This window comes from Taeniopygia guttata, chromosome 5, assembly GCF_048771995.1.
Source record: "Taeniopygia guttata chromosome 5, bTaeGut7.mat, whole genome shotgun sequence".
In the NCBI taxonomy this organism is placed as follows: Eukaryota; Metazoa; Chordata; class Aves; order Passeriformes; family Estrildidae; genus Taeniopygia; species Taeniopygia guttata.
The window spans coordinates 53,042,529-53,056,722 of NC_133030.1; the positions used below are offsets into that span (position 1 = coordinate 53,042,529).

At 41.7% G+C, this 14,194-nt stretch overlaps 1 protein-coding gene across 3 annotated transcripts in view; it reads right to left on the reverse strand.

The window, feature by feature from the left end:
* DEGS2 (delta 4-desaturase, sphingolipid 2) overlaps positions 1–14,194 on the reverse strand; it is a 32,518-nt gene that overhangs the window by 3,393 nt on the left and 14,931 nt on the right. For all 3 annotated transcript variants that reach the window (XM_072930410.1, XM_030274979.4, XM_002200242.5), the window contains exon 2: positions 5,902–6,644. In XM_072930410.1, coding sequence (XP_072786511.1) covers positions 5,902–6,618 — 717 coding nt within the window. In that variant the 5' untranslated portion in view covers positions 6,619–6,644. The remainder of the gene's footprint in view (positions 1–5,901; positions 6,645–14,194) is intronic.

The following is a 14,194-nucleotide window of genomic DNA, read 5'->3' on the forward strand; positions in this document are numbered from 1 at the left end:
CCCAAGGTATAACGGGGCAACCTTAACACAGCATTTGACTGTTATTGAAAAGGTAAGAATTCAAGTGAAAGTTAAATTATAAACTAGTATGGCTCCCTGCTAATTATCTCATTAATTCAGCCTCCTAGTAGACACTTCTCTGTAAAGTAGGTTGGATAATGTACAAGAGCCATTAGATCTTTTACCTTTGCACCTCTCACACTCCTTTTCCTCCTGCCATGGCAGTGCTGTGCTAGAGATGGAATACTCAGTTCAGCTCTGACTGCATTCTGTCTTTTACTGAATACCTCCAACTTAATACCCATTTTCTCTATCCTTCTTTAAAGCATTGGTTTGTACTTCAAAGTACTTCATTTTCAATGGTTCATTTTCAATGATATTCAGACAATATCATTTCTACTTAGAGATATTTGTTAATGAGGAACCTCTGGAAGAGAGGTCATTTCCATGTTTCCAAGATCTCTGGACATGCAGATTTGGTTCCCCATGCTCCTTCTTTAAATCCAGTCAGAAATAATTTAATCTGGGTATTGTATCCTCCCTTTTCCCAGCAGGGTTATTGAAATAGCCAGAGGATGAGAGGGAGGACTATTTCAACAGTAAGCTCCCTTGAATGAAGGCTACTCATGAAGCCTGATGCAAACACAAATGGGGGCTCAGGTACCCAGCTTCAAAAGCTTCACTCTAGCTCTGACATGGTCATTACCTAGCACACAGTTGCATAGACCTTCCTTCCTACCTCCATTTTAGAAATTCTGCCTGAATTCTGCCTTTCATCTGTAGTTTAGCCCTCATCTACACTACTCAAGTTCACATAGCAAGTCTACCATTCCCCTCTTCTCCAGAGCCCCATGTAATTCTTGCCCTCTGAATCAGACCATATTTTCTTAAGTAGTTACATTACCCTACAGAGCTCTTCACCATGTTATATTCTGACCACTACAAGAGCTTCAGGAAGTTTTCCTATACTGCCCCTTGCACATGGAAGTAGAAGGCTGGAGATTCACAGAAACCCATTCAGCTCCTAGGAGCAATGTCTCAGGCTGTGTCCTCTGGCCCCAAAGGCTCCAAAGGAAAAGTAGTAGTGATAAAGTAGTTAAAAATGGCCCAGAGAAGAGGCCAATAAACAGCCTGCCTATGTTCAGCCCAACAGCTTCTGCAAACATGAGCAGCACCCTGTGCAGGAAGGCAGGCACCACTTGCACCACTCCAGGGTCTCTGGGCAGGTCAGCTGTAGGAGAGGTACAGAAAATATGGAGAAGGGAAGGTGAAACTGCAATAAGAAAAGGAGGAAAGAGAAAATTCAATGGAAAAGAAGGAAATTCCTTAGGTACATTTTCCCATTTTACTAACATGTGTCAGGAAATAATTTTAAAACACATTTCTCTTTAATAACAGATCTAAGCAAAAGTTTTTCAGCAACACCATCTCATTTTTCATTATTTCTTTCAGCATCTCCATACATAAAACAGAATTATCACCCTATCTACCAGAAAAACTGGCGAGTGGGAGTGCAGAAAGTAATTTAATGCAGGCTCCCTTTTAAATGCAACATCATATGAGGAGTGGCTGAGGGAGCTGGGGTTGTTTAGCCTGCAGAGAAGGAGGCTCAGGGGAGACCTTATCACTCTCAACTCCTGGAAGGAGGGTGTAACCAGGTGGGGCTCCACCTCTTCTCCCAAGCAACAAGCAGCAGGACAAGAGAAACAAGGCCTCAAGCTGCAGCAAGGGAGAAGGTTGGACATCAGAAAGAATTTCTTCACTGAGACTTGTCAAACATCACAACAGTTGCCCAAGGAAGTGGTGGAGTCACCACCCCTGGAAGTGTTCAAGAAATCACGCAACATGTCATTTCATCCTATGGTTTAGTTGATATCGTAGTATTAGATGAAAGTTTGGACTCAATGATCTTGGAGGTCTTTTCCAGCCTTAATGATTCTATCTCTATTAAGTATGGTTGAGGCTGGAAGAGTCATCCTCAGTGCTACATTCTGGTTACAGTATAAAACCTGTAAATGGCAGTTTCCAGGTAGCAAGTTTTGTGGCCAGATCATTGATTGTCTTAAGGAGGATGGCACTGTAATTAAGTATTCCAAAATCCTGCTCCTCAGCTCTCCATATATTGCATTGTAGGTGATCCATCTTCTTCAGCTCCTCCCTGCCTTCTTCCTTACAAATCTCAATTGTAAGTCTTAACTCGTTGCTAGTTTGTAAATGAAAATTGAGTCACATCTGGAGTGCTCTGTCCACTTCTGGGCTCCTCAGTGCAAGAGAGACATAGAACTGCTGCGGAGAGTCCAGTGAAGGGTGACAAAGTTGATGGAGGGACTGAAGCATCTCTCCTATGAGAAAAAGCTGATGGAGCCTGTTCAGCCTCAAGAAAAGACAACTGAGAGGGAACCCCATCAATCCTTTAAGTACCTGGAGGGTGGGTGTCAAGAGAATGGACCCAGACTCTTCTCAGTGCTACTGAGCAATAGCACAAGGTACAACAGGCAGAAACTGATGCACAGGAAGTTCCACCCGAACATGAGGAAGAACTTCTTTACTGTGCAGATACCAAGCACAGGAACAGGCTGCCCAGAGAAGCAGGGAATATCCTTCACTGGGGATATTCAAGAACCATCTGGACACAATCCTGTGCCATGTGCTCCAGGATGACCCTGTTTGAGCAGGGAAGCTGAACCTCACCCATTCTGTGATTCTGTTATCATGGAAAGATAACAAGAGATTGCAAAGTCTGCAGGACAATTACTAGGCACTCGGCACATGGTATATTGAGGCTTTTCTTCAAGTAGGTCAAGGTGGCAGGGTAAGAAATCATATCTTTTGTACTGAAACTTTTGTTCTGGTTCTGTACTTGTAGAGCACAGTGACAGGACCCTACTCACAGTCTTCATATCTGATAGGTACAAAAGTTAAATCCAGCCTAGTATTTCAGCATGGCTGTTACACACTCTTTGTCCTGGGGCTATACAGAAACTAAGGATCTTTATGACACAAAGCTGCAAAATTACATTTAGAATGCTCAAAGACTTATTACAAGAAGTTCCCTCTATAGTCTTACATCCCCACCACAGGATGGTGAGACCTCAAGCTAGCCCTCCTAGCCATCATAGGGTTAATGAAATCTGCAATTCAAAACCAGCACATCTACCATGTTTTCCGGTCTTGTCTGTCTAATAAATCTGGTTTCATACCATGTCTTTTCCTTTTCCCACAAGTTTAATGAGTAACTAGTTTGCCCCTGGTAACACTGCCACTTTTATTGTAGCTTCTAGAAGAGTTCCTTCTCCAGTCTCCTCTCTCCATAAGTATACTCAGTCCTTCATACAATGAAGAATGGATCTCTTTACTCATTTGGTAAACAATGCAATATTTTATAGTCATAAGACTTCATTTAAAGACTAATCTATTCTTAAGTCTACAGGGGTTTTTTGTAGAGCAGGTCCTTCATTGCAAAGTTAAATTTCATGGTCTCTCTTTCATGTAATCTCTCATTATACTAGTGGGACAAGTTCTTACTATGCACCCATGTCACTCATCTTTAATATCCATAAACTTATGCTCACAGCCTAATTCTTCCTCTTTCAAATCTGTCACAGTCCTAGGGTAAAGGTCCTTCCAGTGGCAAACACATTACTCAGAATGTTCTGAATGACACACCTGTAACAAAGGAAAACGATGAATTTACTTTCCTGATAAGCAAGCTGAAAAGCTAGTTACTCTCCAAGATTAAGATCCAGTTCTTCTCAAATCCTATTTCTCCCCTGATCTCAATCATGCAGGATAGATCTTTAAAAATAGAGCTCTTTACTCCACTTTCTATTTGCCAATAATTAAAAACAAAAATAGTCTCACTGAGAGATAATCCATATAACACAATGCAATTATTAGAAGTTCAAGTGTCTAAGAGACTAAATCTGAAAAAAAAAAAAATTATCTTTGCTGAGTGAGGAATTTGCCAGGAGGTTAAGCAAAGCAGAGCACAGTGAGGTTTCTTACCTGCAATGAAGTTCAAGATTGAAACAGAGAGGATCTGTTTCCTTATCTTCAAGATTTAAAGTTAATCAGAGAGGATCTGTTTCCTTATCTCTTTTCATCAGAGGAGCAGAGATTTTTTTTTTCATTTTGTAGAAAAGAGTAACCAATTTGTTTTAATGGTCAAAGGATTTTCTACAGGAACTGTTTTGCCAAAGAAAATAGACATTTTTTTAATAGAATTATTTTTAATTGAATTTTTACTTGTAATTGATCTCTTGTCAAACTCCAAGTCTTCCATATAGTTCTGTCAGGCAACAGTGATTGACAAACCTGCTCTCTCCTCCACCAGCAGGGCAAGTCTCACTTGCCAAAGAGCAAAACACACATGAACACAAGCCCATGAAATTCAGCTAATAACTCCATCGTCTTTATGCAGGAGGGCTGACACTTGCTGCTGCTGCACTGCCTCGAGGAATTAGGCTGAACTATTTGTGGTGTGGGTGGAGAAGAGCTTTTCAGGTCTCAATCAGGACTGGAGCAACAGTCCCAGCAAGTTCAATTAGTCACTCACCTCCCTTGTGCAGGATACTGAGCTAACCTCCTTCTCTTCTATTTTCATCTAAGCCCATCTAACAAGTTTGAACATTTGAAACTAAAGCTAAGCACATGCACTTCCTCACTGAGCTATCGGGTGTACCAGTGATGGGAGTGCCTCACAGGAGAACTTCATATCCGAGTGTGGGCTGCTGTACCAGCTCCTCTGGGCCTCACCAGGAACAGGCAGCGTCTCCAGGACAGACCTCCAGCAGCAAAGGAGTGAATGAAACACAATTGCAGGTTATGTAGAGGCTTCCTACGCTCTTCTACACAAGAACATCTCCCCTTGATTTGAATCCCCTCTCAGGGAGTGTTTCTGTGATGGAGAACATGAGCCCATACAGCAGGGTTTGCCCTGGTGTGCCAGCACAGGAGTTGCACGTGGTATCAGTAGTGCTGGGGAGGTCACAGCTCCTGAGCCTCAGGCTCTACCTCCACCTCATATGGATTTTGCAGGAGCAGTTCCCAACTTTGCATCAGCCCACAGAAAGATGTTTCCTTCCTGTTACGTCAGAGAACTTCCATGTAGGAGTAATCCTTGGAAGTCACGTACCTCTAACACTGCGAGCACCTGCTGAGGAGCCCTTGCATTAAAACACACCGAGCAGCTACACACCTGGAGGGAGATGGAAAACCATTCCTAGACACCTGGGCCTTGCAAATTTGATTCCCGCAACTGATAAAACGTAAACAAAAAGGGGTTTGCCTTTCAAAGGAGGAAAGCCACAGCGCTTTCCCAACGACAGACCAGGCCTCCTCAGTTTCTGTGGGTGGGGCATGAGAGCTAAAAGGAGTCAGAGAGTGTGGCTTTATTTTCCTGCGCTACCTGTGTCAAGCTGGAACATGCCCCAAAAATTAGGTCGTCTCAAAAACAGAAAAACTTTTCTTTGATGTTAATCAAGCAATACAGTTAGCAGATTGATCATTAGACAAATTTCAAATAGCAATTGCCACCTGCCTCCCTTTAACTGGGTCTTTAAATTTTCAGAAAGTTGAAACTTAGTGGCTGAGGGATGTAAATCGAGCCATTTAAAGCCTTGTTGGAGTATTTTATCATGCAAAAGGTATTCCTCAAGCCCTCTGAGGATTGGATGTTCTAGTTTGCATCAAATAAACTAAGTATTACAGCAGTTTGACACTCGTTTCTCTCAATCTTTGGCTTCAAATTAATTAGAAACAAATCCAAAAAGCTGTTCCTTATTTCTCCCCTTTTTTTTTTTCCCTTAAATTGATAAATTGCTATGATTTGGAGTGTTTTCTTTGACACAGCTTAGCAGCTTTCATAAAAATCCCACTCACTCATGCTCATGCTACACTTACCATGGGCAATCTGCATCCAGGAATGCTGGGGAAGTCATGGTGCTCCATGTGGTAGCCTACATTGAAGGTGAGCCAGTTCAGAGGTCCGTAATAAGAGTATGTCTCATACCCTTTTAGGAACATGTAGTGTTCTGCTATGAAGTGCCCAGAAATGGGATGAAATCCCAAGCAAAGAATAGTACCTGCTATTAAGTAAATAACAGGTTTGAGCCCCCACAGGTAGTAAATGATGAGGTCTATAGAAAACTGGACGAGAGCATTAAGAATTTCCATCCGTGTAATTGCTTTGGGGTTCACATACAGTGGCCTCAGACTGTAGAACAGAGGTTGGAGGAACAGCCACAGCAGCTTCCGAAGCGGCGTGCAGAAAAACCAGCCCTCAAAGTCTGTGGGAATGTCCACATCCAAGCTGTCCCCTCCCAGGTACCTGTGATGGTCAATGTGGTACTTCTTGAAGGAGGCAGAATAGGGGATACCAATGGGTAGGTTGGCAAAGACTGCGAACCATCGGTTCCACTTGGCCTGCTTGTTCCCAAAGGCCACGTTGTGGGAAATATCATGGATGGCAAGGGTCAGGGAATGGTTGATGCAGCCCCCAAAAGCATAAGCCCAGAAAAAAATCCATTTCCAAGATAAGTCTTTCACCAAGTAGCATGCCAGCAGCTGCATGAAAACCATTCCAGATACAATCCACTTTAAATATGGATCTGGTCCCATTAGAGTCTTGATCTCTGGATACTTTGCTAAAGGGAAAAATGAGAGAAAAACTTGGTTAGATCATAATTAGGCAAACACAATCACCACTGTGACATTCTGGTTTTATCACACTATGTTTGAGGCCCTGGTTTTATAAAATGTTAATTCCAAAGTAGGGTTGCCACTAGTTCCAGCATCATGTCCCATTCTGATAGACATTGATATATAAAGACATATAAAAAACATATCCTGATGGTCTCTCTGTGGCATAATGTGCCTTTCCCACAATGAGTATTGATTCACAGTGATGAGTAGTAATATGCCAAATCCCACAGGACTTAAGCTCTAAGAAACACCTTCTGTCATGTTTTCAAGTTTTTAATGTCCTTTTGTATTTTGCTCAGATGTTATTTTCCACTAAAGGAATACAACTGCCTTCTTTGTAGCCCTTTTCACACTGCTGTTTCAAACACACAAGCAGAGGAGAGAGCTGAGCAACAGGCTCTCCAGGTTTTGCTCTGTGGTTAGATGACAAACACAGCATTAAAAAAAAAAAAAATCCTAATTATTTGAGTGTTTACCAGTGCTCACAACAGGTACAATTCTTCACACATAGTAACATCACAGTATACTATCAGGATTTTGTACAGCGTGGCAAATTTTTCTCTGTTCCTATGTCACATACCAAAAGCAGGCATAAGAGTCACATAGATTATCACACAACAGCTTCATGAGACTTCACAAATACTGCAGCACAGTAGAGAGCTGGGCTAGACCTGTAAGTCTGACTCGTGTCAGGCCAGGACCAGCTTATTGATCTTCAGTCCCACCAGCCATTCATCTGTCCTTTAAAAAGAAAATAAAATACAGAGTACAGCTGATCCTCTAGGTGCTGTTCACCGATTCACATCTCTTTGCAAATCCACACTTCTCACTTCCAATATTAACTTGCACATGATTCCTTCTGCTGCCTTATGGCTTTTAGCCATGCACTGACCTCCTTTCTTTAACTCATACTTTGCATTTCTCAGTAATTGCAGCTTACACATATAACTGCATAGAGAAGTCACTCATTCTGAACCCTGAGGTCACACAGCGTCCCTGTGAGTTTTCATGAGCCCATTTTATGAATAAAAAAGTAAACATCATCTGACTGTCACAGTATAATACCAATACAATAAAATCAGATTACAATGATCTGCATCTATGCAGCTGTGTCTACTATAAACAAAGGCTGAAGACAATACATGTAATTTACGTAACCTTGAAAGCAGTGGCAGATATTGAGTGCTGGATGCAGAGAAGGTTTTTGTAGAAGTGAACCTTGAGAAGTTTACAGAAACTCAAAAAGATGAAGTGCTGCTTAAAGAAGCAGGTTAATATGGTCATGCTCTGCAACCATTCAAATAACCTTTGAGCCTCTTGGCCAACTTCAGCCAATCTTGACAGAAATTAGAGATTACAAAGATTAGAAAAGTGCTGTGGAAGATGAGGACAAAGCAGATATACTCAAATCTTGCGAGGAAAAGGAGGCCAAGGTCACCATGAGGAGTATTCAGGCAAGAGAGAGATTTTCTAAGTGCTGGGAAAGCTGTAGTGAAAGTTCATATCTTTCTAAAGTCAGATAAATATTTTGACAAAAATATCCAGAAACTCCAGGGGTTTTTTTTGTTTTGTTTTGCTGTTTTGTTTCTTGTTGCTGTTTTCACCATTCTTGAAATTATGTTTTGCACACCAATAAAGTTAACATGCCAAAAGTTGTCTCTAGTCTCTGAATAGGTACTTAAATTTTACATCAAGTGCTGCTTATGCAAAGCTTGCTCTAAAGTACAAGAATATAATAACCTGGTCAGAAAGACTGTTACAGATGTGGATTTTTATATAACTTAATCTCTTTCCTAAGGGCATCTGTCCAAAAGCCAGAAAATACTTTAGTAAGTCAAGCCACTTCAAATGTTGTCACATCGGGTGGCTGGTAGACATAAGTTACTGCAGTCACTTGAAGAGATGAAAACTAAAATAACTAAATCTGCTCCTCAGCCTAGTCAAATTGAGGCCACACTGACCCCCCCTCCTCCCCCCCCCCCCCCCCCACCAAAATAACCAAAAAATAAATTCTAATTAGATGGGAAAATTGCTTAGAGATGCTTCATGCTGTCATTTGAAAATAATGGAAGTTTTTAACCTCTTTCTTTCTGTGGCAGCCAACAAGGACTGCAGATTCCATTTGAAATGTTCCATAGCAGTCACTGCCAAATGGCAACAGCGTGTGCAAGCAGCAATGCAGGCAGGTTGCACTTATCACAGGTGACAGCTATTAAGTAACTTGCCAAGGTTTAATATTAAATTCAACACATGATTAACTCCAACAGTAAACTTTTGCATACTAGTCAAACCACAATACTGTGTCTGTTTATCATTAATACTGATAAAGCCATCCTGAAACTATGGCATGGAAAAATTCAGGTTTCTCCTCACAGAGAAACCATGGCTTGGGCAGGGGGGTGGATGAAGGCATGGACACACAACACAGGACAGGACACAACACCTACAGTTATGTGACTGCATGGGACCAAGTTTTGCCCTGTAGAGTCCAAGGTGTACAGTACAGGAGATGCCCAGCTGCTCTGGTGTCTGCACAGCACATCTTCCAGCCTCCAGCTCACTGAGGACGTCTGTTAGCTCAGGCCAGCAGATAGGTTATCCATGGTGCAGCTTCTAGTTGTCCACTGCACTGCTGGGAGGGTGGGGACACTGGTGTAGATGTACAGCAGTGCACAAGGATGACTTTTCTGTCTCCAAGGTCAGCACACTGCCAAAGCAGCACAGGCACTTTAGTACAGCAGGTAAATGTAGTTAGTTACTCTGCCCAGACAGCTCCACAGTCTCTCTGCTCCACGGTGATGAGACAGCATTCCCCACTCTCACAAGTCAAGAGACAACAAATGCTTCAAGTACATTTTCAGAAAGGTTCACCATTCTGAAACAACACATTTACTAAATTAATTTTTCACAAAGATGAGTCCACTGTTCTACACATCTTTCAATAGGCAGGTCTCACTCACCAAGTGACTAAAATGACAAATTAATCTATGTATTTTGTTCCATTGATGCTTCTCTCTGGAGATCCAAGAGCACTCACCATAGCCCTACAGTGATCATCAGGGCTGGAGCAATTGTTCCTGGACAGGCCATTGGCTGCCAGGTCCTGCTGTTCCTGCTCCTAAGGAGACAGCAAATACCTTGTTCTGAACTCTCACTCATCCTCTGTCCTACTGATCCAGTCCCTGAGATAACTCAGGCAAGTCCCAGTGATGACACCAGACACAATTTCTCATTGATGTGACACTACATACTTCACAGTTGCGCATTTTGGTAAACATGGGATTTGAAAGTGAACAAGAGCAGGAGGTGGCCAGAGGGACAGTGGTGATGGAGGTTTAAAGGAGCAGCAGCCTTGCCTACATCCATGAGAAAGTAGTAGCAAAAAGAGAAGAAATTTAATTTCTTAGTTTTCCTTTCTTTCCGCCCCAAGTGCAGCATACTGATAAAGTAAAAGTGGACATACTCCTCAGCATAAGTCACTTAGAAGGTTTGTTAAAGGGAAGTACGAAAAAGAAATCCATGATACTGCTGCCCTGGACTGCATTCTATTGATTATGAGTCCCTGCCAAAGCAGATAAAAGAGATGCCAGGCACAGAATGTAAGCTTTACTACTATGCTGGAGCTGATAGTTGTACCAAATAAATAAACAAAACAAAAGAAGACAGTTTACTAACATTATAGTGTTTTGCCTTGTAGCAGCTCAGCTCAGAAACCTGCTTATAAAAGCACAGCACACCCAAGTCCTCAGTGAATGACATGGACAAGTTGGACCAAGTCGGACGGTCATGAAAATTGTCAGAGGGCTGCAGCACCTCTAGTAAGGAAAGGCTGAGAGAGTTGAGAATGGAGGCTGTTCAGCCTGGAGAGGAAAAGGCTTATTGCCTTTCAACATCTAATGGCAGTTTATAGGAATGATGGGGGCTGACTTTTTAGTAGGGCTTGTTGTGATAGGCCAGGGGGTAATAGTTCCAAACTAAAAGAGTTTGGATCATTTAATCTAGACATAAGAAAGGAATTTTTTACAATAAGGGTTGCCCACAGGTTGCCCAGAGAGGTTGCAGATGCCTCATCCCCAGAAACATTCAAGGATAGGTTGGTTGGGGCTCTGACCAACCTGAGTTGATGATGTACCTGGTACTCAATATATTGTATTATTCTATTATTAATTCTATTATTAATTCAAACAATGCATGAGTCAAGACACAGGTAGGCTACACAGAGGATGATATGCATGACAACACTTACTGGTTTTTCATAGTCTCCTGTGAAAAAACCCATCCAGTACACAAAATAATAAGAAACATTTTTGGCCCAGCTAATTTCATTTAAGTTTTATATGTCCACTGTGCAAGGACAAGTGTCTTAATTTGTATTTGTCACCCACAAGCTTCTAAATATCTTAGTGCTAGCTGGTCCAAGGGCAGTGGGTCACCCAGAAGTGGCCACCAGAGGGAAAGTACCGCAGTGGTGCCACTGCCGGTGTCAGCAGAGGTGGATGATGTCAGCACATCACTATGTCAGCAGCTGTAACCTGTTTGCTCACATTTGTTTATTAGCTAGTTCAGAGTAAAAGGATGTAGGAATGCTAGAAGGAGGGCTTCCAGCTCCTTCTGAAAAATCTGCAATATGGACTAAGCTGAAGCCTTGGGTTGTACTCAACACATTTCCAATGGAAGACCACAAATGCCTAAATCAGTTGCTCTCTGCCCATGTGGTTTATTTCAAAGGTGATGCTCACAGGGAAGTGCCATGAGCACTGGGACAGCAGCTCTTCTCCGTGCTCATCAGAGGATGTTCACAACCAGGGGCAGCACTGTGCCCACACACTGCAGCATAAAGGGCAAACAGTTTCTTTGCCAGAAGCACATGTACTTCAGAGCTTTGATTTAAGCTAGGGACATAATATATTGCATATTTCAGTATGTACAACTTATCAGAATTTTCATAAATGTGAGGTTTAAAAAGACAACAGAAGAAACAGCTGGAAGAAATAGTAGATTAATCTCTAAATAAGAGAGTAGAGCTGGAAGCTGTACTCAGATCAGTTAAATGCTAAAATAAAATGGATTTTGGCTTTTTATTTTGTTCTACCTATCCCCATAGGCTAATGTCTCAGGCTTCCTACAGGATAAAGTATATATAAAACACTTGCACCATCTCCACTCCAAAATAACCTGCCAAAAAACTAATTACATAACTATTAAGCATTCTTGGATGTTGGCTCATATTCAGAAGTTCCTGGTCTATCCTGAGCAACATTGATTCAGCTCTCATCCTCAGCAGCAAACAAGTGCTTCCCTAAGGAACCTGTGAGACAAGATATTTTCTGTCTAACTTACAGTAATTTTATAAAGTTAGATCCAGCCCATGGCACAAATATGATCTCACTTGTCCCATGTCACAACATATTGCTCATTGCTTGCATTTGGGAAATTGTTTGCAGGTGGAATGACCATACATTGTATGATTATGGTGTTGCCTGCATTTAAGCAATGATTTTTTTCACCTCTCAAGAGTGAAAAGCCATCAACACTTCCCACTTACCAGAGCACAGTTTCTCCAAGTCTTTCAGTCCAATAAATCCTTACTGACAAAAAAGTAGAAATCCTATTTCTACTGGATGCCCTCTCTAGGCTAAGCAGATCTAGATGAACAAACTTTTCCATCAGGAAGGTTTTAACCAGATCTTTCCCTAACAGAGCTTACTGCAGCATTACACAAATCCTAGTCCTGACACAAGGCAGTAACAGGCTTTTCATAAACAAGACAGTGAGAGAATAGCAATGAAACAATCCATTTCATAAACTGAAAAGCGTGAATAACGTGTTCAGGAACATATATAACGTGATCAGGGTCGAAGTGCCAGCTTGGCAAGAGATCTCCACTCTAAGTCAGAAGCAGTTGCACACAGGCAGTACTAAGCACAAGCTACATTTTAATACCTAGATACTACAAAGAGAAAAGAGATAAAATATCTCCCCTCCCTTGTGCAAAATATTAATCTATTTGCTGGTATAATTATAGACTTTAGGAATCACAAGCCTCATCTAGGGCAAGTGTCCTGCCACAAAGCCAGTTTCCAGCCAGCCCAGCTGATAAACACTGCTCACAGTTCTGCAGCTCAACTGGAACCAGCTGCCCAGAGAAGCTGTGATGGCCCATCCCTGGAAATGTTCAAGGACAGGTTGGGATGGGGCTCTGAGCAACCTGAGCTAGCAAAGGATGTCCCTGCCCATGGTAGGGAGACCGGACTCACGGAGCTCTCATTCCAACATAGTCACTGACTATAAAAGACTTACAGACACATGGTCTACTAACTCTTAAGACAGGACAAACAAATTTGTGATGAATTTTTTTTATCTGTCAGATGCTCTATAGGAACATATTGGGGCAACGGCCCAGGAAACACCACTTATAAAGAAAGAAACTGCCTTATGTGTTTGTCAGTTTGCCCATTTTTTTTCCCCTAACAGATAATTTCCATTTGTATTTAAACCCAAATAGCCATGCCTGAGAGAGACCAACATTTTAAAAAGCTGAAGCCCAGAGAACAATCAAGTTTCAGTGCTTAGCAACTAAATCATTAACCTATTGGGAAGGAAATAGTTCCTTTACCAGCATGGAATGCTGTCCCCAAGGCATCGTTGTACACAAAAATGCAAATTACATGGATTTTTCTAGATATTTGGTCATATGTATTTACAATTCTTACTGTGTACCCCAGTTTAGCAGACACTAAATACTTTGGTAACTATATACTCTGAATACTAGGTGACCTTAGGCTTTGAATAATAGAGTGAGAATCATTATACAAATATTGTGTGGGATATTATGATAGTTTCAGCAACTTTTGGTAGCATTTTGGCATTTGTGATATTGGTTTTATAATTCATTCTGCCTCATCAGACACAGATCATTCCTGTGTCTCTTTCCATGCTGTATTTCTCTCTGCTCTTCCTTCCACTCCCACAGCTGGGCAGGGGAAGCTGTAAAGAAGGAGATGTACCTTGATTCCAATTGCTTGTTCTTAACTCAAAGAGGGGGTGGGCAAAACCTCTGCAAGTGTGCCGCTGAAAAGTCCTAAAAGGAGTTTGCTGCAACAAGGGAGTCCAAGTACCTCCTTACAGCTTCATCATGGTTTGCCCTCCCCATTCTATAGCACAACCAAAACCACAAGCAAGCAGCAAGGGCAGAGACCCACCATACACCCTCCTACCCTTAGCTCACCAAAATGTAGCCCCCTTGACTGAAGGGATGGGGAGCCCAACACCAAAAAGCATCCTTTGCTATACTGAAGTAATTTGACTATCATGATTACATAGTAAAATAATTATTATTTTCCTGGATGTAATTCAAACCTGGATATGGATATTCCATGACTGCAAATATACTGGAAATGTTTTTGTAATTTAGATTAATCTTGGATTAATTTCTAAGACTGTGTGGGAGTTAAAAAACTGCACCTAATTACAATATACCTTGTGCAGCAAC